Consider the following 25,305-nt stretch of genomic DNA (forward strand, 5'->3'; position numbering starts at 1 on the left):
AATGTCAGGAATGTTGTATCATGTTTTCCAACCTCTYAATTCAGCTACATGCAGATTTAGGCATACCTCTTGTGGTCTTAAGCTATATGCATATAATACTTCCTAGTATAACCTGCTAACTAAATCCATTCCTTACCGATTTTGTACAATGATGTGTCAGTAGTGATACTAATTCCTGACCAACTATAAAGCTTTTGTAACCTTCCGCCTTTTGCATGCAAAAGTTTCTTCAAATACTACTTTCTTAATTTCAATACATGCAACACCTTTATTTACTTTTCTGAAATAATGACAAAGTATTTACATCCATAGCAAAAACTCAAGCATCTTTATTTTTTTTTTTAAAAAAAAAAATCAGAATTTGTAGCCACAAAACACCCAAACCGCCCTGTTTTTCCTGAAGGGTCTCACAGCACAGAGCAGAGAAAGAGCAAAACTGGTACTTTCCTGCATAATTCAATACTCAAAACTCTGAAATTCGGTGAAATAATCCACTTTATTTTGCTAAACTATCAAGAGTCTAGCATGAGGAAGAAAATATGAGATTTATCTTTTTTAAAAGATATGGTGACTAATTGCATAGCAAGTCTGAATTTGCTGTTAGGAAGTTATTGCTTTGGACATCCTTCAAGTTGCTTCAGTGATAAAACCACTAACTATTATAACTGGGAATCATTTTTTACTGCAGCCAAATCTTTGTCTTACTAAACAGAGTGAAGATGGTCTCTCAAAACCTTTAGTAAATCAAAATCATTCCATGAAAATATAATCACATCTTCAATTTTGGCGACTACTTTAATTAACTTTAGCAAATTATTAGCTAAGTACAAGGTAAACATTGATGCCAATTGTCCTCTTTGAACAACATGCCTGTTTTACTCTACTTGCCATTTCTCATACAGAACATGATACTTTTTTCAACCTGAAAAGCTGAATTTAAAAAAGTGGCTCAATTATTCAATCTGCATTTTTTCCTCATGATCATTTTAGCATAACATAACCTTTTTTTTAATGTATACTCACAAAGAGTGGTGAAAAGAATTAGTAATACAAGGAAAGAACTGCATGGCAAAAATTGTCATAGTGAAGTTCAACTTTCTTATGCAAGGATATATATACTGGTATAACATATATTAGCTTAGTGAAATTGCTTAAGCAACAAACTGCAATTGTGATCTTCTAGTTAGCATACACAGAAAAAGGTAAGAAAATGGACTAAGACGCAGTGCTTGCAATAATATAGGAAAATAAAGTCACCAACAGCACAAACATAAAAAACACTTTTAACCACCCTATAATAAGCACCAAATACATTTAAACTATTCTTTGTAAACATCTTAACTTAGGTTAATGGCTATTGTTAATCCTCTTTGATCTTTAAAGATTTCAGTTCATATTTTTCCAAATACGTTATTTGTTTACAGAAGTCCCATTCCAGAATTCATCCCATTTTTACGATTCCAGACCCAGTTATCTGAAGGAAGATATCAGTTTGGTAGAAAATAGCCAGCCAGCCAGTCATGTTCGCCTGGCAARTACAGCATGGTCAACACACAAAAAAAAAATCCAATTAGTCCAGGAATTTCTTTCCCAACAGCCTCCTTATTTTTCTTTGACACATTTCTACGAAGGAAGCCTGCTCAGAAAGCTGTCTCAGCATATAAATCACAAAACAACAGAACAATTTAGATTGGAGGTAACCTCTGGACGCCATTTGGTCCAATCCCCTGCCCAGGGCAGGTCCAGTTAGATCAGGCTGCTCAGTACCACACACAGTTGATTCTGACACCTCCAAGGATGGAGGTCCCACAACCTCKCTGCACTTATACTTCAGAGTCTCCCTGCAGCAAAAGCATTTAAGACTTAGAATCCCATAAGCTTAACACCAAAACTACCTCTTTAATAGAATAAGTAGCCATTTTAAAAATCATAAATAAATCTCCTAGTAAAATGGTAACTTCTATTAAAAAGAGACCTGGCCAATGCCAGTTATGTTCTTAGACACTGTATCAAAAATAACATGATATTTGCACCAAAATCCTATACCTGCCCAGGCAGGTTAGAGGAGGTACATATTTTCCAATAGTTCAAACTCGAGTTCCCAATCACATGACAGGATTTTGCCCCGCTGAATACAGTGCATTTAGCTGCACACTTCCTTACCTCTAATCATGTCTGTACTGACACAAACATTTGTATTTTGCAATAATTTTTTCTCTGTAAAATACTTTCTGCTTTACTAAGTTTTTTCTTTTAAAGGCTTAATCAAATTACTGCAAAATCTGAAAGTCATCTTCAGACACAGGCAACATAAGTACTGTGTGATCTTACAGTGTGCTTTGTACTGTCTTTCTGCATGTATGCTCTTAGATAAAAATCAGCATAAAATAGCCTACCTCTCAAAAAAGTATACTTAGATCTAGACATTTGAAAAACAGCAGACATGCAGTAAATTCACATACTACCTCACATTTGTAACTCAAGTACACTAACAGTAGCCTTTAACCAGTTTCTTCATTTAATCTTTAACCAGATTTTTCATTCAATCTCATCGGTAATTTTAAAAGTTTCTCACCCCTCGCCCCATGCACTTTCAGCAGTAAAAACTGACAAAGGTTCAATTCTGAATTGCATACCCTACCAAAATAGATAGCCCTTGAGTTTGTGCCAGCTAAAAAGCCTTGAAAGAAGTAGGCCAAAATCTAAAAGGTCATAGCTACCCTGAAGGCTATTTCTGCAGATCAGAATAATCACATGCTTCTTATAACTGCTGTTGTCTCCACAGCTTACTGCATACAAAAAAAAAATCATTTTTTCTAAAAAAAAGAGTAAAATAAAAAATCAAAATACTGTAAAAGAGAAAAAAGAAATCATGTTACCTCCCAGAAGCTATCACTAGAAACTTCTACTCCAACGGAATCATCATATGATCCAGACATTTCTATGTAGGAAGAGCTTGTAAATATTCAGTGTTTAAACACCAGGTCTTCAGAATCTGTAAAAAGATACAGAAATGATCTGTGAGCATTATTAATCAAAAACAGTTAGTTATGAAAAAAGAAATGCAGTAAGATAACTTTCTTAAATTCTTGGATATCTTGGATGCCAAATAAAAAGAGTAGTAACCACACCGGGCATTCAGTGTCTACAACAGAACTCTGCTCTTTAGCTCAAAATTCTCAGCTCTTTCACAGCATTTACATTGTCTAGAAATTGTTCGATACATCTGCATATACCAAATGTCACTGAACTCTTCATTTTATAGAGAATTTTCTACTAGAACCAAATGAAAAGATTCTGCAAAATGACTCTTAATTGCTAGTTGTAAGGTTCTTTTCCACTTTAAAGCATTCTATAACAAACAATCAGCTGATCTTTGCTACTGATATAATAGCCTCCACTGCTTGCAATTTCTTTTTTGCAGGATATTACATATAAAGCAAAATTACATGAGATCCATTGGAAATATTTAAGGCCAGGAACAGTTGTGGATTAAAAGAAACCTCAGGAAAAAAAAAGTTAAGATTTTTATCATTAGTTGAAGGTTAAAAACATGCAATATCCACAAAAGCAAATAATAGAGCTTCCTCTCTCAGCAACAATATAAAGTTACATGAATAGAGTATTGGAGCTACAGAATTCAAAATGGCAGGCGACACAAAAAACAGCCTCTGTCCCACAAGACTTAATATGTGGTAAGATATTCTACCTCAGCATTAGTTATCTTGCCCTCAGTCAACTGCGACTAGATCACTTACTAGGGTAGTTAACTGACATGCTTGTCTTTTCCTCCTGTCAACTCACCTTTGTGGTTTTAGCAGACTCTAAATGATAGTACGAAGCATATACCTGTTATTCCAAATGTACTAAGGAAAAAAAAGTTATAGCTCCCATGGCAAAAGGCTTCCTTTAAGGCAACGATTACCTTCCCTCTAAACTGAAACTCCCACACCTAGGTTAATTGCATTTGTGACATACTTATCATGGCACTGTATTGTTTTTCTTTTAACAACAGAAGAAAACATTATCAACTCTAAATGTTAATCTTCAATAAATATAATCCATTAAACTGATAGGGTAGTCTCACTTAAATAGACAAAGCTGCATGCAATTAAAAAAAAAAAAAACTATCCTCATGTAAAGAGATGGCTTTGTTAATAAAACACTAAAAACTTCAAGGTCACTCTAAGCTAACGTTCAGAGATAAGATTCACCAAAAACAGTACAAAGGCAAAATTCATGAAACCACAGGAGCCTCCCCCTGCCCTCAACATACACAAGCAAAATCCCTGCCTAATCTCTACAGGTACTTAATCAAGTTCTCCTGTTTAGATATCTCCTATCAGGTTTGCTAACAACTGTCACCAGCTCTACTTCTGCTAAACAAAATTTACAAACTAAACATCCTTGAGCATGAACTCCATGAGAGGCTTAATCTAGCAGCATCACACCATGTGAACACAGGGACGGTGCTATTGTCAAAGAGCAGCAGTCATGGATGCCTATATTCAAAATATTCAGAAAGGATGGATCTGTGGGTTCAATATGAATCTGGATAAAAAYGTAGGAGCTGGCAACGCAGGAAACACTCAGACCTCCCTCCTTCTGGGGCATATACCTTAATCCATAGACTAAAAGGTGAAGCTCCATCCCTCTTTCGTTCTGTGAATCTTACTTCCCAAGGCAGTAATGCCACTTCAAAAGGAGTAGGGAATGCCTACAAATCTGGCTTTGCTTGCTATGGATATGACATGATGCTGAGAGAAACTTAACTGCAAAACCTTGGCCAAGAAGGAAATTCAACATTAAACCTCTTTCTTTTGAATAACCTGAAAATAACTGTGCCACGAGGGTAGTTGTACACCACTTGTTTGTAAAAAACACAGCTAGTAGAGGAAATCATTGTTTCGATAGTTATAGCACAAACAGACCAGAGGACTGTTCCATTTGGAAAGACATTTCTCTTAAATTTTTCATCCATTTCCAGAATTCAATTCAGACAGTCCTGGTACTGCATACAAAACAGAAGACTACAATAAGGATATCAACTATTAGATTTTATCTTGAAAAGATGACCAAAAATATAGAAAGGGTTCTACAACAATGGCAACAGTTAAAAGAGCCTGCTCTTGAGCAAAGACAAGCTGCAGGCAAGACAGCAGCTACTATGTATACACACACACACACACACGTAAAAAACACATGTATTTTCTCCATAAATAGTCACTTGGTCACAAAATGAATATGCTCATTTAAAATTCCTTATAATAAGCGGTCAACATAGCTAAACTATACAGCGACACAGACCCCTAGCTATGAATGACAGATGATATATTGAGACAMCACACAGTCATTACACATGTCAGTAAAAATTTCAATTTGCAGTGTTATTACTGATTACCAAAGAACAGGAAACAAACAAAGCTTTTCTGTCCATTTTTATGGAATCAAGAGGGAAAATATACATTAAAATACTACTTCATTGTCAGTTTCTCAGCAGCTTTAATCGGAATGTACTTTTTCTAAATAAATTTTAGCCTTTGCAATTCTTAAAGTATATTAACGAAAAACAAATCACACTTAAGTGTTTATGTTTTCTGATAACCCTTTTAGATAACTGTAAGCAGCCCAAGAAGGAAATAAAAATTAAGTACTCATAACCACTCAGAGCACAAACACAAAATAATTTGACATTAAAYAGCACTTTAATAGTTTGTTTGCTTTAAAGTTCCCACAAAAACACAAGGCTAGGGTTTGTGGTAGTTTTAACCACAATTCTCAGTATTATTTTATCTGATCAAAGGGGGACTTGGAGCTTAAATACAACTTGTTAAAAATCGATRAATATTCCTAGCTAGATTCTGGAACTGTTTGTGTGTCCTCTTGCCTTTTTGCCAGTTAATGCAGTATTAGTGCTCACATCACTCTGAAACCAACTTAATAATTGAGGCAAATGTATGACACAGGAATGCTATGCAGAACAAATGAAAGAATAAGATTCCAAAGGTTCTCAGAAAAGTTTACAGCTTTTTTCAACAGTAATTACAGCAAAGATCATTAAATCAGAATATTTATTGCCATTTGCAATTGATTAGATAGACAACTACAGAGAACAGTGTCCTGCAAAAGGAAACTTATGGCAAAAGCACGTATCTAAGGAGTTCTGTTTCAACAAACCACTCCCCCCCTGCACAAGAACTACTTTTTAAAACAGCACACTCAGCTTAGTTTTAATAAAATAGCTTAAATTATATTAACAACGAAAAGTGTAAATTGATGAACTACACAGTAAAATGGGAGACACTGAATCGGCAGAGGAATGTTTTCTTAAACGAGGGAACAAGCTATGGGGCTTTGTTTCTTTCACACTTTTATTCCTCCTAAACTAAAACTACTTCCAACTTAAACTATTCCTCCCAAACTAAAACACAGAGCTATCCTTTTTTTCCATAAAAGTATAAAAATGATCAACAGTCAGGAAATTCTGATGAATTTCTAAGGTTTTTACACGCCAAATACTGTGCTGTGAGAAAGTATGAACAAGCGTATTTAGGGAAATATTATGAAGTCATAGCAACAGCTGGCACAGAAAAACATGAGTTGTACAACACTACTTAAAAATAAACTGTATACTGAAATACCAACATTAAGCTGTATGAGTCATACTACCCTCATGAAACAGAATTATTACAGCAGACAGTCCTTTAGCACATTTTTTGTCAGGGTTTGGTTCTTCCATCACATGAATCTGCAAAGGCTTTGCAATCAACGTTAGTTACATTTTGATTTTCCAGAGTATTCCATTTCACTAATGTAATTAAACCTACGTACAACTAAGGCTGATAGTGTAAAAACTAACAAATTTAGAACAATAAGAGAAAAGAGGTGACTTTTACAGTTCATCAACGGAAAAAGCTGTGTATCTTACATAAAGTTGGGGGGGGTTTTCTTCGGTCAGATAGACTACGAGCTGCTGTACTAATAAACCAACAGCAAAGTGGGGTTCATATCTGGTTGCTATATTCACACTACAGTTTGGCTTCATGCACTCTGATTTCTCTCTTCTCCCAGCAATACCATAAACTCTCTCCAGGAGTCCCCTACCTTGCCTTCTCTTGTCCCGTAACTGCTTGCTGAGCAAGAAGTTGTACAGCACTCTGGCTTTCTACCTGCATTCACACTGACCGGCTAGCTAGCTCACTAAACAGGACTGAGCTCACCCTAAGATTTTCTCAAACAAGTGCATCAGTTTAGGTCTCTCCCACCCAGCTGCCAATTTTCACAAAACTGGTAAGAAATGTGTATCTCAAGATCTCTGCTCTTCTATAACCTTTGGCTGAAATTGGTCAAATAATCCAAAAATTACAGAGGCAGGCTCTGTAAGGCAGGCTGGCAGAAAGTTAGTGAAGGCAGAGGAATAAATCTCATTTTCCTCAGAAGGAATGTTCCTTAATGCTCTTCTCTTCACTGAATAGGAACAACCGCTGGATCATGCTCTGTGCCTTTTCTCCCATGTGCCTTTGGCCAACACAAATGAAAGCGAACTTCCACATTTCTCAGGCTATTTTCTCCCTCCCACAAAAAAATCAGGGAATTTCCACCAAAAAAACAAAATCCCGATGTTTTACTAATAATGAAGTCCAAAGATGTTGTAACAAGATTTTGTGTGTGTAGCTACAGATAGACTAGATATGTAAGCCACTAAGTGTAAAGAAGGACAGAGAACAGCTTGCCAGTTTAGAGTACTTGTCTTTTGCGATAACAMCACCCAGCCCACACGAGCTATGAGGAATAAATTACCAATTCCAACTGAAAAGGATAACTGTACATACTCTGGTAGCTACAGAAATGGTTCAAGCAACCAAAGTTGAATTCCTTAACTTTGTGATTCTTAAGTAATTCTTGTAAATTAGGATACATAAATCTTTGATACAAGAGAACTGACCAATAAACAAATGAGGTTTTTTTTCCCCCCCTCTAAAACTGCTTCTTTAGGGAGCATTCGAGTAACACCATATGCTAAAGACCTTTGCTTTCTTCTCTACTGCTAATGCACTTCAATGTGCCTTACTGTAAATACCTTGAAGGCTTTACACATGAGAACTTTAGAAAATATTAACTGATAATAAGCAAACAGACCTTAAAATACTGCAAACAAACTTCTCAACAGAATATGCTGCCTCTGCTCTCATGAAGTTGGTTTTGATGCAGCTATCTCGAAAGCAATTTAGAAAATTCAAAAATGTCTTGCCTCATTTATGCTGAAATTTTTTTTAACTCCCTTTTTCTTCAAGGGTCAGGTGGTAGAAATTAGCATAGCACTCCACTTGCAAGAGTCTCTGCAATGAGTGAAGACCTTTAAGATGATAAAAATACACAGTGTATTCCAAAACTTGAGGCAGCCTATTTTTAAAAGGAAAAAGAGAAAGTAATGTATAAATAAATACTTCATTTTATTCCTCCCTCACAGTAAGCAGCTGAATTTGTTTGAGGAACTTTTACTATTAAGTATGCAGGGCTGTTTTGTTAAAAGATAAGCTATTAATATCCGAACCCCTCTGGGAGATGTCTATTTTGGTAAGATACTTTACCATAATTCAAAAGGCCAGCATAAAAATATCTAATTAAGGTCTTGATGCTGCTTACTGAATCCTACACAGAAAAAAAATAGATTCTAAGAGTTCAATATTCCAACCTGAAAAATGCCTACAAACAAAATGTCATATTTCAGATATTTAACATTCAAAGGTGATATCACAACCTTGTCCTGAGGACCTGATTTAAGTTTCTCAAAGATGTACAATACAGATGACAAAGATGACATGACTTTTCTTGCCTTCTAGAATTTCTGCCAGTTTCTACAACAGAAAGAACTGACAGCAGCTTTTCTCAGTGCCAACATAATGCAGTTATCTCTAATTATTCTCTTTTGTACAATAGGCTATATTAAAGCAAGGCACTCTAGTACTGTGGCTCTAGGTGACAAACTTGTTCACAACAGAGAAGACCTCAGAATGACAGAATCATTCAGGCTGGAATCACTCTAGCTTTCAGGGGGTCTAGAGTCCAACCCCTGCAGGTCAGCTACAAGGTCAGACCAGGTCGCTCAGGGCTTTTTTCCACTCAGGTCTTGAAAACCTCCAAAGATGAAGACTGCACAACTCCTCTGGAAGCCTATTCCAGTGTTTGGCTGTCCTCATAGTGAAAGAGAGAAGAAAAACAGAATTAACCCACATTAAGAAAAAACAGACGGTCTTTCTGCTCTTAGTATCATCCTTTTGTTTTAAGGACTTTGAAACAGCACAAAGATGTTTAGGAGAGTAGAGCATCTGTCCAAGTTATTTTTTAAACTTCTTTCTGGAAGAACTGGGCTTGTCACTGTGGATCAGACTCATCAGGATTCCAAGTTTCATGGCTTGATAATCTAATACTTGGAATAAGTACGCCACTCAACTTGGCTTAGCTATTCATAAACTTCAGGCTACAATAATTTACCTTATTGCTCACTAAAGATTGAGGTTTTGTTCCATACAAAATAGCAAGAAAAATAGGACTTGATTCTACAGAACAGTCATGTCCCACACTTTTAGCGCAAATCATTATATAGTTACTATAAATATACTTTACAAATGACATATCTAAAATTCCCCTGTTAAAAAAAGCAATTGAACTACTGTTTCCTTTTCTACTGTATCCGAGTAACTTGCTCTAATAGAGTTCCCTAATTCTTTGAGGTGGAAATTTATGTTTTGCGTGAAGAAAAGAAGTCTCAGAATTTTTGACCTCGATTTAGAAATATTGAGAAACTGTGCACCAAAACCTGTTAGAAACACTGCTGTCCACACTGATAAATCCACAAATGAATGGGACAAGGAACTATACGAATAAGGTCTTTTTGGTTTAGATATATATTCAAGCAACACCAAGGAATTCTAGCCCCTGGATGCAGGGAACAAATCCTTCAAACCAAGATTTGTCACTACTGTTCAGTGATACAAACACTTCTAACCGCAATCAGTAGATTTGAATGCACGTTATTAAAAGAAGTTAGACCATAACACTTTTTCAAATCAGAACCTCAAGCCAACAACATTGGCCTGATTCTTATTCTGCAATCTACAAAGTAGAATAGCATCCTCTTTCACAGAGGTTTAAGGTAAGAAAGTCCACTAGCCATGTTTAAGCACACAGATATTAAAGCAACAAATACTAAAGAAAAGTCTGAGGAAATTAAATCACTCTGCTTCCTACAGAATTTAGGCTGTGTATTGTAGTTAGCAGCACCACATTACAAATGACTTCTTGAAAGTCACTGATAGCAATCCATTTGGTGAACACGATACCCTGAGCATTGAAGGACAGTAGGAATCTAACAAATGCACACAATTACAAACTGCAAATGCAATTCCTATTAGGCACACTCCTCTGACACTGTGAGCAATATTTATTCCTTTATTTTCTAGTATGAATACCTGAATATTTTGCCACCTAGACATCCTCCAGGGTTCAAATAACAAAGTTATATTAAATAATATAGAATGTACTTGTTCATACTAGTCATTTGTAAGTTCAAGCAGAAGTACACAGATTTCTTTCACTTTTATATTGGGCACAACTGGCAGGGTCTGGTCAGTTGGGGGCAGGAAGGAAGGGAGGGAAGGAAGCTGCAGGGACACCTGCATGGGAGGAGGCCAGCAGTGGTCCCTGATTCCAGCCAGCTCCAACATTGGTGTCAGCACCCACTGGCCCTCAGAGGAGCCCCTGCTCCAGCAAGGGACAGAGGGAAGGTCAGAGCACAAGCGTCAGGGGTGCTCACAGGAGATGCAATGCCAAGGACGTGACAAAGGCTTGGCTTAAGCTGAACATAGGCAGGAGGAGTAAAGGTGTTTGACTCTTTATTGGGGGTTTCTCTCACGATTGGAAAAGTGATCAGAAGTTGGTGTTAACTACCAATTAAATTAAGCAAAAATTCCAAGTCAGAACTGTTTTGCTCATGACAACTTTCTCACTACTGTGTTAGAATCACTTATAACCATATTTATTATATGTGAAATACATAACATTTCATATAAAAATGACAGTAGCATTCGTTTTATTGCCTTAACATGCACAATGAATGGACATATATTTCTAGCACATATCAGAAGTTAAGCTCATTAAAGCATGTAAGTTTTACTTGATATTTATCACATCTAAAAAAACCCTCCAACTATAATGAGAAGACAATATCTCTAATTAAACTCTCCAGGCATATCAACACTATGTGACTGAAATTTTACAACATATAAATTTCACAATGTATGATATAGTGAGGCACAAGAACAGCTATTTTAATAATTACTTTATTTAATAACATTCACACAGTGCTTAATAAACAAAACTAAAAATTACCAACAAAGCTTAAGCATGCTTTTGAAAAACACACAGCACAGAAACATCTCAGTGCTAGATATAATGATCCAAACATTGTCCAAACACCAATTCTTAGCCTCCACATGTATGGTATGTCTTATCTCACTCCAACACCCTGAAGATCAGATTGGCCCAAGTTACTAGCCCGTTTCTGCCTAGTTACATATTCCAAGGTGTATCACTGAACCCATGAAGCCTCTGAAGACAGTTATCTCATGTAGTCAGTGCCTTCACTGTGGGCATGAGCAACTGCAGAAGGGATGGAGCAGTCTGAGAACCAGCTCATCAACTCACGTTGTTCCTTCTCTTAATCTGTGATCAGACATACTGGGGGGGGGGGTTGTTATGATTCAAAACTTAGCYGTCCTTATGGGCTTCTAAATGCTGCCAGCATAGCCTCAGTACTTTTCTACCTATGCACAAGACTTTTCAAACAGAAAAATGACTGACTTCTGGAACACTAGAATTTTTCTTTTTCCTCCTCTGCTTGACAAGCTGCTCTGTGCATTTTTTTTAAATTGATCAGTAAAGTTATTAATCACTTTCAGAGGTTTCGCTTCTACTACACAGTGTCTAGGCAATTTTGAAGAGCCTCACAAGGATAGAAACTTCGAATAGAGGCATAACCAGTGAATGCTTGAAGAATCACTATATTAAACACTGGCATTTTCATTTTATTATGCAGGCCAGAGAACAAGATCATCTTCTCCACCTACTGAAATAAACCAACCTGATATTAAATGAGTATTTTAAATAGAGCCTAAACTCCCAACTAATTGTTAACTTTTGAAAGTCCACTCTAAACATTTGTCTGGTATTAACCATCACAACAGTTGCTGGAAAGCTCTTAAAAATATGTATTTCCTCTTGTTTCTGATTTTAAGTAAAACAGACACCGATCACAAGGAAATATTAACACTGCAAAGCTACAGTCTTTAAATGGCACAGCCACACTTGCTAACAACACAGGAAGTTGATGCACAGCAGTGTAGAGAGCCCTAAGAGTCAGAAACTCTCGACGAAACTTAAGATTTATCACTTTTTTTTGGCTTAGCTGTGGCTATGATGGATAATACAGTAAACAATACTGAAAAAAAACACCCAGTTTTACAGATACAAACTACATTTACAACAGTACGCAAGGATGGATAGTGTTAAAATGCTCCTCTTATAGACTAACCTAATGTATGAGTCCACATGCCAACACTGAAAGTTTTCCCTGGATTCCTAGTCTGCACAGACATTACTAGGGTTTTTTGTGTTAAACTACCCAAGGCTTAAAAGATTTATTTCTTGATCAAATACAATAGAAGCATGTTGAAAAGTTGTTTGTTTTTTAAATGACTGCTATCACACAATGTTTAGTGCTTAAAATAGGAGTTGATTCCCATGTACGTGTTCTGATATCAAATTTTCTTTCAATAGAAGCTATACAGTGCCTTGAAAGTCAGAAAAAGGAAAAAAAAACAATTAGAGAAGTTCGACCATAATACTCAAATCTGAGGGAAACGTAAATGATCATCTTCAAATTCATTCAGACAAATTCCACAGATTAAGTTCAAATTGCTTGAAATGATTATTTCAGTGACAAAAAAAATTGGTAAATTATTTTCTGTTTTTCATTAAATCCTTGTAGCATACCTCTGAGCAAAGGCTCCAGCTTTGCAGATTAAGCTCAGTAAGTACGTACTGAAATACAGGTTTCAAACCACACACTCAACAGTATGAGCATTTAACCAGAAAATAAAGATGACCTTGCAATTCCCACAAGCCAAAGTTTTACCACGTCAGAACATCTGAAATACTGTTTTGCTTTTTTTGTGCCCATCTTCTCTACAACAGCCATTCAACTTTAGGTTGTGAAGTATTAAGTATCATATGAGTAATAAAGAAATACCTGCAGAGATTATGCAAAGTGCTAAGTAAGGGCAAGGAGGCATCCTCTGCCCTTCCAATCTAGTATTGAAGGCACACCTTTTGCCAAAGAGTAGCTCCATGAATTTAAGTATCATTAATAGGAAAGTACACTACCATTCAAAGAGTTTCAATCAGAACAAGCTGATAACACTTTCATGTCTTTTCTTAACTAAAAGGTGTGCATTTTATTTTTTTGGAAAAGAAACCTCTTTTTTGAATGAGATGCTGCTCAGGACACAAGCGATACTTATTGTGGAGGTATTTCTCAGGTGGAGAAAATATCTCTTAGTGACTTGGTACACAGCAAGTTATTTCCTCCTACACCACTTTGTTAGGTCTGTTGATCAGAACAGGGCCTCCAATAAAGAGCAAGACAGAAAAGAGGCTGATTAAGCAGTTGTGTAACAGAGGAGCACTGTTTAATTTAGTTACAAAATTTAAGTGATGGAAAAGTTAAATAAAATTAGTTTTACCCATGTTGTTTTATACTGCTGAAAAATAGAGCCTGCAACATTTCTGAACACCATCTTAATATTAACAATGAAAATGTAAACAAGCCCCTAATTCTTCCTGCTTCATGAAGAGAAAGGGCATGACAACCTGAGAGTACAATATTCTGATAAACTCAAATGCCCTTCAGAGATCTCTGGATCCAGGGCTGTTAAAGCAAGAAACGTAAGTAGTGAAGTAAATCGCTTAAAGGAACTGGAAGTCTTTCCTACATCGCCTTCTCAGACCACTTCCTGTACTTCAGCAGCTACTGCAAAATCTAATTTTCTCCTACATTTTTAGAGTTTCTTTAAAACAAGGTGTGTTGGAGATCAATTTTAAATAATCACTGTGGGAACTGGAATGCRTACATAGTACCTGAAAAGCATGACAAGAAAGACAAAATAATTGCGACTGAGTATGTGCATACAATTGCCACAAATCCTGTCAGAAGTATGAAAGGAATATGTAACACAAAATTAAGGTTACATGAAATATACTCCAAATGCTTTCAAAAACTTCAGATATTAAAGATAAACTTTGGTAATCTTGCTTAGTATTTTAGTTTTGGAACTATAATGCTTAGGAATTTCTTCTCAAAAAGTACCTCCTATTTCAACAATATTTTAAACCCCCAAAACATTAATTATTATATTCAGAAGAAATATTCAAAAAGATCACTGAATTTAAGAAGTCATTGCTGACAAAACACATCTGCTAAAAAAGCAGTTCAATATGTACTTAAAAACAACAAAAAATCCACCACACAAAGTTCTCAGAGCATACAGATGCTATAGAAAAGGTTAGCCTTAATGTCATAAAAAGAATCAATGCAAAACTAGAACATGCATTTAAACTAAGTAAGAGATTAGAGGTTCTGAGTAAAYGTACGTAGAACACCAAGTAACAAAAGGAACTTAATTTTCTCCTACAATTTCTCTCTGTAGTACACAATACATATACTGTCTAATAAAAACTGAAGCATGTAAATACTATACATTAGTCAGATATCATAATTTGTTTGATATAGGATATGATTTAACTGAAATATTTAGCATTTGTTTTTTACGCCAAAGAAATTTTTGAAGTATTTAACATAAGCTAAGTTATATCATTAGAATCAAAAAGCCTTTCAGATTAGGAGAAATCTGAACTTACTACAAAAATTAGCTAGAGTCAAAGGCTCAACCTTTTCATTTCATGCTCCTGAAGGATGAAAACGCATTATCCACTTATAAACTAAATTCAAGAAAACTAATTTTTAGAGCATACAGTAGTTTTGATGTATTATATAGAGTTGCTGCTTGTTTCCTGAATCAAGGGAAATTCTTGGCAAATTAATACTCCCTACTGAAATCATTATTAGCAACATTTCCTTTACTTTTCCTCCACAGAACAAGGCAAAGATAGTAACACCCATCTGGAGCTGAAAACAAGGTGACATTGCTACAAGAAAAAAAGTAGTTGCAGAATAAAATGAAAACATCAAACTAGCATTACGTTTTTACCTCTATAGCGTATAGACTACATATCTCAAAGTCATTATGTATTAAAATCAATAACCAGTAACTGTTGAAGGGAGACCAACTGTTCTCCAAATTCTCTCTTCAAATTTTCAGACCAGTTTCTACATTGACTGCTCCTAAATACATGAATTTAAAATTCCATTATTTTACAGTCTCCCTTGAAGTACTCTCTATAGTTAGGCTAGGAGTTTATTAAAATATTTTGCACTGACCTGGCCTAAAGCCAACACTAACGCAAACGAAACATCTTTGCATTTTTGTTGAGCTGGGCAAAAAGATAACAGAACATGAGAGAAAAATCTAAAAGTAAATGTTTTGGTCAAATAATACTTGTATTCTAGCTTTTAAACTCTTAACACTGAATTCTATCATACAAGAATTTTCACATTCCAAAAGGTATTCTTCCTGAATTTTAGGCTCAGGAAAGGACTGTAAAGTACAAAGAACTGTAATACCCAGGTATTATGCTATTTAGTATAATGTTAAGTGGTAGTCCTTTTAAAAGAAAAAGCTTTAAAGATTCTTTGTTTAGCATCTCAGGTCTTTCTGATCAAGAAAGAATCAGAAAGCAGACTGAGCAATTAAGCAGATTAAATACCACATTCTTTACAGTAGAAGAAAAGAGGCATCAAAATTGGCATTCCATACAACATCATTTTGCTCCAATTTTCAGATATTTGGCAAGCATTCAGTTAGTAGAAAGCCTTTCAAGTGACCAGGTACTACTAGGGGAAATAAATAAATAAATAAATAAATAAATAACTTTCAGTATTTACATATTAGTATCTCACACTCTTCTGTAATTCACGGAAGGACCATGAATATGGCTATGTTAAAATCTTAGATCAACTTTAATACATCTATACTACTGCAACACAGAAGCTTGATGGTATAACAATGTGCAAATTTAACCCCAAAAGAACTATGTTAAAAGTAGCAACTGAAAAAACAGCTTGACAATTTTCATTAATGGAACTAGATGGCAGGTTATATATAGCCATAATGAAAACTTATTTTAGGAAAGTCTTAATAGAAGTATTAAAAACTGCATGCTTTATATATTTGTTCATTCTGCCATTAGGAAACTCACGTTTAAGTAGAATTTAATAGTCCAAAACAGTACAAAAAAGAAAGATAGTACAGAGGAAATTAAAGAACATGAGGATAGTGATGACGCATTCTGCAGCAAAAGAGATATGAAACAGCACTTATAGATGCACTGACAAAGTAGCAGCAGAGGAAAATGAGGCTTACACAAGTGTTCTAAAAGGGGATGTAATTAAGAAGCAAAATAGAGTATCAGAAGCAGCACTGCCATAGACAACGCTTTCCAAAGTTAAGAGGCATCAATTTATGTAACTGCACAAGAACCGCAAAACTTGAACGCATACAAAAAACTTACATAAATATATTAAAAATAGTACAATAATAATTACTAGAAAGATGTGTTTTAGATAGCAGTCTCTCTCTGGGCCAAGAACCATGTTTCCACAATGATCAAACAAACCTTTCGTGTTTGACAAACATTACAAGCTCTATCAAAATACCATATTTATTCAGCCCCAAATGCTTTCATATTAGCTGTTAAGCAGTATACCAAATTTCTGGTAGAAAAATCCAAAGTAGTATTAGAGCTGTCTAGCAAGTCATTCAATATACTGTTTGCAAAGTATTTACCTTAAGACATGTATCTTAAATTTACTTGTGTTTTCTTCCAAATACGGAGTTCAGCAGCGTAACTGCACAGCTAGCTGCAGCACCTGCACAGTTGTRTGTGACCTCCACTTCCCCAAGCGGAATTCTCTCAGAGCATATTTCATCATTTCCTGTTGGCTGAAAACCTTGTAGCTCAAGCTAAGGTCATTTCTTCACACTGCAGCAGTCAAATGCATTTCAGGGTTTCCCCACCTCACTCTCTCACACACACTTGATGTTTATGTACTGCAATAAAGTTGAATATTCAGATTTATTACAATCTTTAGGAAAGACCATTAGTAACCCATATTAAAGGGAGGTATTTTTAATTACACTGATAGCTTAGGTGTAGAACAGTCTTTTAAAATGCATTAGTGCACAGTTTGCAGATGCATAGCTTGCTTAGGAAGCAGCTGTGTTGTTTCTGTTTTTCATATTCAAGAGCTGTATTATTCCATTTCAGGAAATATGGGGCTGTAAGAGTAATTACTGACATGCACAGAATGAAAAAGGGTCTAAACCCTGAAAGCAAAACAAACTAGCCTTCCTGAATCTGGATGTTAGAAAGCATGGAGCTACTGCTTCAAGTGGGAACTAATTCAGAGCCCTCATCTGAGCCAAGTTTAGCCTCCAATCTATCCCTAATACATGTTTGTTTTCAGAAGATTAAAGCAGTGTCATAAAAATGAGCAAAAAAATATACGCATTAACAATCTGACAGCACACTCTACCTTCCATTGTTCTTAGGGAGACAGACACGTTCAGCAGAAAGTGGTAAGATTGGAGTAGTGGAAGCTAGTTACACCACTGGACATTAATGAACCTATGCACTCTTCAAATATACTGTCAATCCCCCCCACATTTTTGTGATGCAAATAAATCATGGAAACAGGCAGACTGCTGGAAAATTATGTTTTCATGACCATGGAGCAAGCATGAGAAAGCACAAAAGTAGGCCTTCCTATGTTGTATCTCAGAGGACATTACCAAAGAGGATAAAAGGGAGGAAAAAGACAGACTATAGGACTTAGTAAAATGACTCAATTTCTTAGACCACAATGCATACACATTATACTTAAAGCATTATAGAAGCATATTTCCACATAGAGAATAATCTGTTAGGTTCCAAAGAATTCTGCTGGGGGGGGGGAGGGGGAAGAAACAGCTTGCTATGATAGCTACTCAACAGATGATGTACAGTAAGTGAAATATCCTGTAACATCAGAAACATTTTGCTGGTATATTTTATACTGGTTCCTTGAACAAAAAGTCAGTACAAAACTGTACACTAGGACCCTTGCTAATGTAGAAATAAAAAATAATCCATAACCATTTAGTGTTAGTTCAGAGCTGAAAACAACTCATAAGAATAGTTTTGATTATTATCAATTGTTTCTGCAGCCATTATCCTCTCAGTCATGACTTTGCTGACAAAAAGCAGGTCAAATCATCATGTGACATTCCTCAATTCTCAAAGGACATTCAGGCTAGTTTAGTATTTTTCCCCCAACTTTATCAACATAAAAATTGCTAATGAAGAGGACCTTGCAGCTGGCAAGCACACATTCTCAGCTGTGATCACCATCAAATGAGCTTTATAAAATAAACCCCTTCAGCAATGTCATATGATTTCTGGAATTGAAACAGAAATTGTAGACCTCTGCGGAATGTAGTTCATAAATGCAAAAGTAAAACAAAACAAGCACACACAGCTTCTGCTATCCCATTTTCAGTAATAATGGATTATTCTGTGTTAGAAACAACAAAGACCTGTTCATGCATTTTAAAGTCAACAATATACTGTAACAGTAGAAAGGTATGACAACATTTCATATTTCAGACTAAATAAGATTAATTCAGATTTTAAAGCAAACTGAACCAGACTTCTAAAGAATTGCTAGGGACATTTAAATTATTCATTTATTTGTGTTAGGATGCCAGAAGAAGGCTGCATGTTACTTAGCCTTGTTAACACAGCCTCTGGAAAGAAAAGCTCTGAGTTCTGCTTAAACAGATTTTTAGCTCAGCAAATCTGAGCTAAACTTCACCCAGGTCTTCTGGGCTTCTAAACAATCTCATTTTCTGGTCCTCAAACAGCAATCAGGGCAACAAGAACAAACAAGGACTTTTTACTTTTCCGTAGCACTCCAAGTAACATATGCAGCATGGGATTGTTGATTTTCTAGAACAAACATCCCTTGCAAAGCAGTTATTTTTGTAAATAAGTAACAGATAAACTGGGTCCTTCTTGTAAGTAAGGAAAAAGTGTTACCGTGTACTCAACTCATCTAAGCTACCTAAAAGCATTACTCTTAAGTACTAAGGTCACAGATCTTGTTTTATAATCTTACACACAATTTTACAAGCTGAACTGGAATCATGTTCAAACTTTTTTTTTTTTTTTAAATCACATACAGTACACCTAAACCTATCTTGGCTTTAAGACAATTGAAAATCTAAACTTTTTGGCGTACAAAATAGAATGCTGCTTTAAAACCCATAAAACCAAGGTTAGAAMAAGAAGTTGGAAGTCTTCCTTTGGTTCTAAAGGTTTCGCTTATGCTATTAAGTGTTTTAAAAAACCCTCAAATATCCAGTCTTCCTTACAGTCTTCCTTAAAATTTTCAGAAACCTGGATATACATTATTTGTCCTTGTATAGCTCTCAAACACACACAAATCATTGAAATGTAGAATTGCCAAATGCAAGAATGTGAACAAATAAGTGCTTAATTTTATCAACTAATCTCAGGAAGACTAGTCTTGTCTATCCTTTCCTCCTCCTTCCAGAAAGCAAAGCTTTTTATGCCGTTTTTCAAGTAATAGTTGACTGAAGTACAAGTAGGTCAGCCCTCTAGCATACAATCTAATTCAGACTGAGGTTCAAGGAAATTAGAACAAGAGCTCCCATTAGCTACTAGTTCCCATATTTGCTGCTACCATTGTGCTTTTTCATTTAGTAAGACTATGCCATCACTGACTATGGTGCATTTAAACAGCAGCCCTTAACCAGTATCTTCCCAACAATTAGACGATAAAGATGGGAGCAAAATAATACAAAATTCAATCAAGTACTCTCTAAAGAAACTAGCTTGAAGTCTGAGAAACCTTACTGAAGTAGCATTTATATTCAACAATTCAAGTGTATGATATTTTTAAAATATATACAGTCCAGGTCCAAACTTCAAATAGTTAAAGCATATAATAATGTCCTCTGTTCTTTGTGTAAGAGACTGAACAACTTCAGCCTTTTCAACAGTTCTACAAACAGATCTTCAAAACTGAAACAAATTGGTTCCTACTAAAAATACAGTATCTCTCTTTTGTTGTATGAATTTATTTGATCTAAATACACGTGTCTAATCTCTGCACTCAAAGACTGGCAGTCTCATAAGAGCTGAGAAAAAAAAGGAGGCAGAATAAAGTAATCAAATTTCATAYGCTATTTAGTTTACTGCAAATCATTCAACACTTTTTTTTCAGTTTGACTGCATAAGTACAACATCAGGGTCCAGAAAGCTGTTTATACTCAAATGCAACATCCTATTTTAAATTAAAATTAAATTGGCATATTTATATGACACTAAGATGAACTAACCAGAATGGGGAAGGTTACTATTACAGAATACTTATTTTGAAATTAAAACAGCAAATTTGAACATGCTCAAAAAAAAAAAACTGTTAAAGCCAGGTTTCTAAAGTTTACTTAGTATAACCCGTATTCCTGTGAATGCACATATCTAATAAATAAAACAGCTGAGAACAGAAAATAATTCTCCTCAATACTACAGAATTTCCATGTCATTAGCCTAAAAGCTGTATTTAACACACTGGAAACTTTCAGTAACAATATAAAGGGAGCTACTAGGCTTTACCTTCAAGTCAAGATTTTACTAACTTTCAGTTAGTGACCTTGTGTTTGTGACTTCAATTTGAATATCTGCATAGATTACACAGTGTTCGTTCTCCTGTGCGTTTCTAAAATTTGTCTTCCGAAATTTGAACACACAGTATTTGGGCTGAAAACGAGGCCAGTGCATTTGGGGGTTAGGGAACTGTGACATAGGCAGAATCGCACGCTATGCCACTGAACTGCTCTGTGTTATTGGTTGCATGAGTACCTTAGCCACAGTGTTCTAGAATAGATCACAGTTACTGAAATGAGTCACCTGTCTAGATAAGACTCCCATTGGAAAGCTGCATCTACATACGGATAATCAATGTGTCTGAGCATTAATCAAAAAAATGAAGGAAAATAGCTGAAACAGTTGTAAGTTGAAGGCTTTATGCAGAAGGTTTAAGGTGTCATTGAAAATAAGATTTCTACTTGACCAAGTAATCAGTAAAAAGGAGGAAAAAAATGTGCTATCTTTGTTGATTAATATTTTACTTTACATTTAGCTACTGTTTCCATATTATAGCAGGAAGAACAAGAGAGTTATAAAAGACAACTTAAAGTAGCTTAGACAACTAAATACCGTGTTTCAATTTTCACGACTTCAAAATACAGCAGTATTACAGGAGAGGCAGGAATTCTTAGTACCCCACTTTGGTTCTTACTGTAAACTGGTGGCAAATTGTGCTCCCTCCAAAAAGCAGAGCATACCAATCCAGAAAGGCTTAGAATGACAAAAGTCCAAGTCTGACCCACAAAGCTCAATGTCAACTCTGGAAATAAGAAGTACACATAATATTTCCACAGTCATTCATTGCAAGTTCTCCTGAGAAGGTCAGAAGTTTCTTTAATCCACCAGGAGAAATCCCTCCTGTGACTACAGCTATGGTTTTGGTAACATTTGCTCATTGTTTTTTTCTAGAGGTGGTTTAACAGCTACCCTCATCATAACCAACCATCATACAATCAAGCTAGCTCTCATACCACTGTTCTTTTGCTAAAAGAGATCAGATGTGCTTAATCCTAAAGCTTAAGGGTACAAAGCCATCAAAAGAACAATTTAAAATATATTTTTGAAAAAAAAAACAATGCTTTGGGAGCTGTATAGTTCATACTCTGATGTACTAAATTTCTTTCAGAATATGCAAGAGTGATTTTTTTGAAGTTATATCATTCAAAAAAGGACATGAAAAACATTAAAAGATAGCAAGTCTAGCTGTTTTTTTTCCTTGAGCTATTTAACCTACAATAATCTTATCTGAAAGMTTCACACACACACACCTACCACTGTAGCAATGTTCCTATTGTAACGAGGAGGCTGTCCTAACAGCAGGAGCAAAACTAGTAATACTTCTGTTTAACTTGAAGTTCAGTTTATACCAAAAGAGCTTGTACTACTACCCATATTTGAAAGATAAAACTGTAGCTGTGGCACTGAGGCAAAATACTTGTATACTGGATGCATCAGAGCCACTGAAAAAAGTAGAATAGATACTACACTTGAAGAGAACTATTATTTCATTGCATCTAATATCAGTGTTAGTGAAACACTGCTAGCCAGAATTTCTCCTGTCCAGGAGGTCAAGGTTCATGACCTTGTAATTTACAAAGATGAAACAATGTCTAACACTGTCTTAACGATTTGCCCTCCTAAAGGCTAGAAAGAACTAGAATATTCAATCTGTTTTACAAGGAGAAACAGTTTTATATCTAGCTTAAAGTGTCACTTTCACTGAAAGAAACTAGCCCATGCTTTATCAGCTTACCTAGGAGGATGTTATGGGAGACAGTGTCAAAAATCTTCCTCCAGTCAAGGTAGACAACATCCACTGCTCTGCCCTCATGTTCCCAGCCAGTCATGCCATCACAGAAGGCTATCAAGTTGGCTAAACATGATTTTCCCCTTTGTGAATCCATGCTGGCTACTCCCCGTCACCTTCTTGGCCTTCGTGTGCCTAGAAATGACACCCAGAATTAGCTGCTCCATCACTTTTCCAGGGATGGAGGTGAGGCTGACTGGCCTGTAGTTCCCTCGGTCCTCCTCCCAGCCCTTTTTGAAGACTGGAGCAACATTCGCTCTCTTACAGTCCCCAAGCATCTTTTCGGGTCATCATGACCCCTTCAAAGATGATCAAGAATGGCCTCACAATGATCAGCCAGTTCCCTAAGCCCTTGGGGGCACATTCCACTAGGGCCTAATTTGAGCTATGCAGAATTCACATAGTGAAACAGGACTTCCGTTATGATTAACGGCCCATTTTTTCATAACATAAACTGCAAATACACTAGCAATTCAGCATTTTTTAAACTTATGTGGCACATATGTACACAAAAAAAAGTCTTTTGTCTTGGGCCTGTTACATCCTGGTTTACTTATTTGCTTATTACATGAACGTGCTTTTTCTTGTATCATCCACTGCCATGTTCTACCCCCTTCCCCCAATTCCATTACCTTCTCATATTATCTGCACAAGATTAAAAACACTCAGTTATCTGGTCTTATGCTTGATGTTACTATGAAAATAGACAATCCTAAATTAAAACTTGCAACACAAAATTGAAATGAACATGAAAAAGTCATTAACGATCACTGTCTAACTACATTCCAGGAAGATCTGGAGCTCTAAAAGCAAAGTGTTTTAGTCCTACATTTCTATCACTGGCACCTAAAACTTTCCAAAAATGAGCAGCAGTTCTTTTAGAAATGCTTATATATTTATTTTTTACTCAAAATGAATCGTATCTAATAGCAAACTAGTGACACCAAACCAATCCAAATCTAGATAACATTTGGTTAGAAAAGGATATTGCCCTGCAGTTCAGCTTCCAGAAGAGTTTTTTTTTTTTTTTTTTTTTGAAAGAATCAACTGCAATAGTTCATACAAAAAGCTTTCTTCTCTTGGAAAGGATTTTAAGCTCCTAATTACGTCAAAGGCCAATTGAATTTTACTCTCTGATAGACAGATGTTATCTAAAAATGGCAACATTCAAGAACTAATCTACATAAAAATTCTGGAAGTCCAGTCCAATAGATTCTAGAAATACTGCAAAATGTTTTTTTCCAAACATTCCTTGAATTTGTGGAGTAAGTTCTTTGTTCTAAGACTTTGAAAAGCAATGTCTAGTATTACAATTCTAAATTGCTTCAGTCAATATCAGAGGTGTTATAAGGTAATAGAAGAGTCCCCATGGTTATTTTAAACTCTCCTTGATTGCTAGTATGAGAATATATGAACTACATCCCTACTGCATTCATTAAAAAAAAAAAAAAAGAAGAAGTTTCTGATGATATCCTTTTCAGACTAAGATAGTGCAGCATTGAAGGCCATTTTAACATTTATTGCTAACTCACAGCTTTACTAAGCATTAGCAGAATAAACTCTGAAATACTTGATTTCAGCAGCCCCACATGGTTCTGACTGACTGATGTAAATCAAATATACTACCACTGTCCACTTTCTAGTGTCTGGGAAAGAAAACTCAATAGAAACTAGCACCAAGTAGAAAGGAAGAGAAAGTCATATTAATATACCACAAACAAAACAATCAGAACACAATCCTACAGAAAAAAGGAGTTCTTTTAAGCTACACAGAATACAAACTTCTGGCTCAAGGTCCAAGATACTTAAGTAAGAATCAGGAACTTTTGTCTATAAGACAGGGACACTGAAAGTTTATCTAAATTCTGAAGACCTCTAAACTCATCTTTTCTAGTCCTCCAGTTAGGGTGTTTCAATATCACATAGTATGCCAAGAATTTATTATTCAATTTCAGGATTTGGATGCAAGTGACTATCCAAGTTCATTTGGCTTAACACATATAACCAGTAATTCTGTATCAGATTTTAGATTCTAGAAAAAAATAGATGAAATTCAAGAACAAAACTTTAAAGTACATTTTTAAATAGATATATCATCACTTGCTTCAATATTTATTTTTTAGTAAGCTGACTTCAGACAAAAAATTAAGTTTTTCCTTTTTCATTTTTATGTATTTGATATGCCCAGGCCAACTCCCTCATCTTTCATCCAATATGAAGAATTTTGTTTTAAAACAGGAAAACATTCAAAAAGGAAACTAGCCAACTGGAAAACAAAATTTAGAAGTATCTTTTTAAAATTATATAGTGAATTTTACAGCACCCTTTTTTTAGTACATATAGCTACATAAAGCAGTTAAATTTCTGGAACTGAGTCATGGTGAAATATGCAAGAGACATGACTTGAATTCCTTTCTCTCCTACGAGAGATACTGGAGCCAGATTGAGATTTTTTCACAGTTCTTCAAATTTAAAGTGTAAACTGACTCYGATGTAAATGCTTAGGTGAAATATGCCACTCCTTACACATTACAGTAATCCTTATGAGTCAA

At 35.5% G+C, this 25,305-nt stretch overlaps 1 protein-coding gene across 7 annotated transcripts in view; it reads right to left on the bottom strand.

Moving 5' to 3' along the window:
• The window catches only part of PACSIN2 (protein kinase C and casein kinase substrate in neurons 2), a 67,708-nt gene that overhangs the window by 28,829 nt on the left and 13,574 nt on the right, over positions 1-25,305 (bottom strand). For 5 of the 7 annotated variants that reach the window (XM_085324484.1, XM_085324478.1, XM_085324479.1 and 2 more), the window contains one exon: positions 2,880-2,995. In XM_085324484.1, the coding sequence (XP_085180610.1) occupies positions 2,880-2,939 (60 nt within the window). In that variant the 5' untranslated portion in view covers positions 2,940-2,995. Of the gene's footprint in view, positions 1-2,879; positions 2,996-17,021; positions 17,090-22,699; positions 22,848-25,305 lie in introns of those variants that run through there. The other 2 variants (XM_085324482.1, XM_085324483.1) reach the window with 2 other exon arrangements.

This window comes from Rhea americana, unplaced genomic scaffold (assembly GCF_003343005.1).
Source record: "Rhea americana isolate MKP2758 unplaced genomic scaffold, rheAme1 scaffold_91, whole genome shotgun sequence".
Taxonomy (NCBI): domain Eukaryota; kingdom Metazoa; phylum Chordata; class Aves; order Rheiformes; family Rheidae; genus Rhea; species Rhea americana.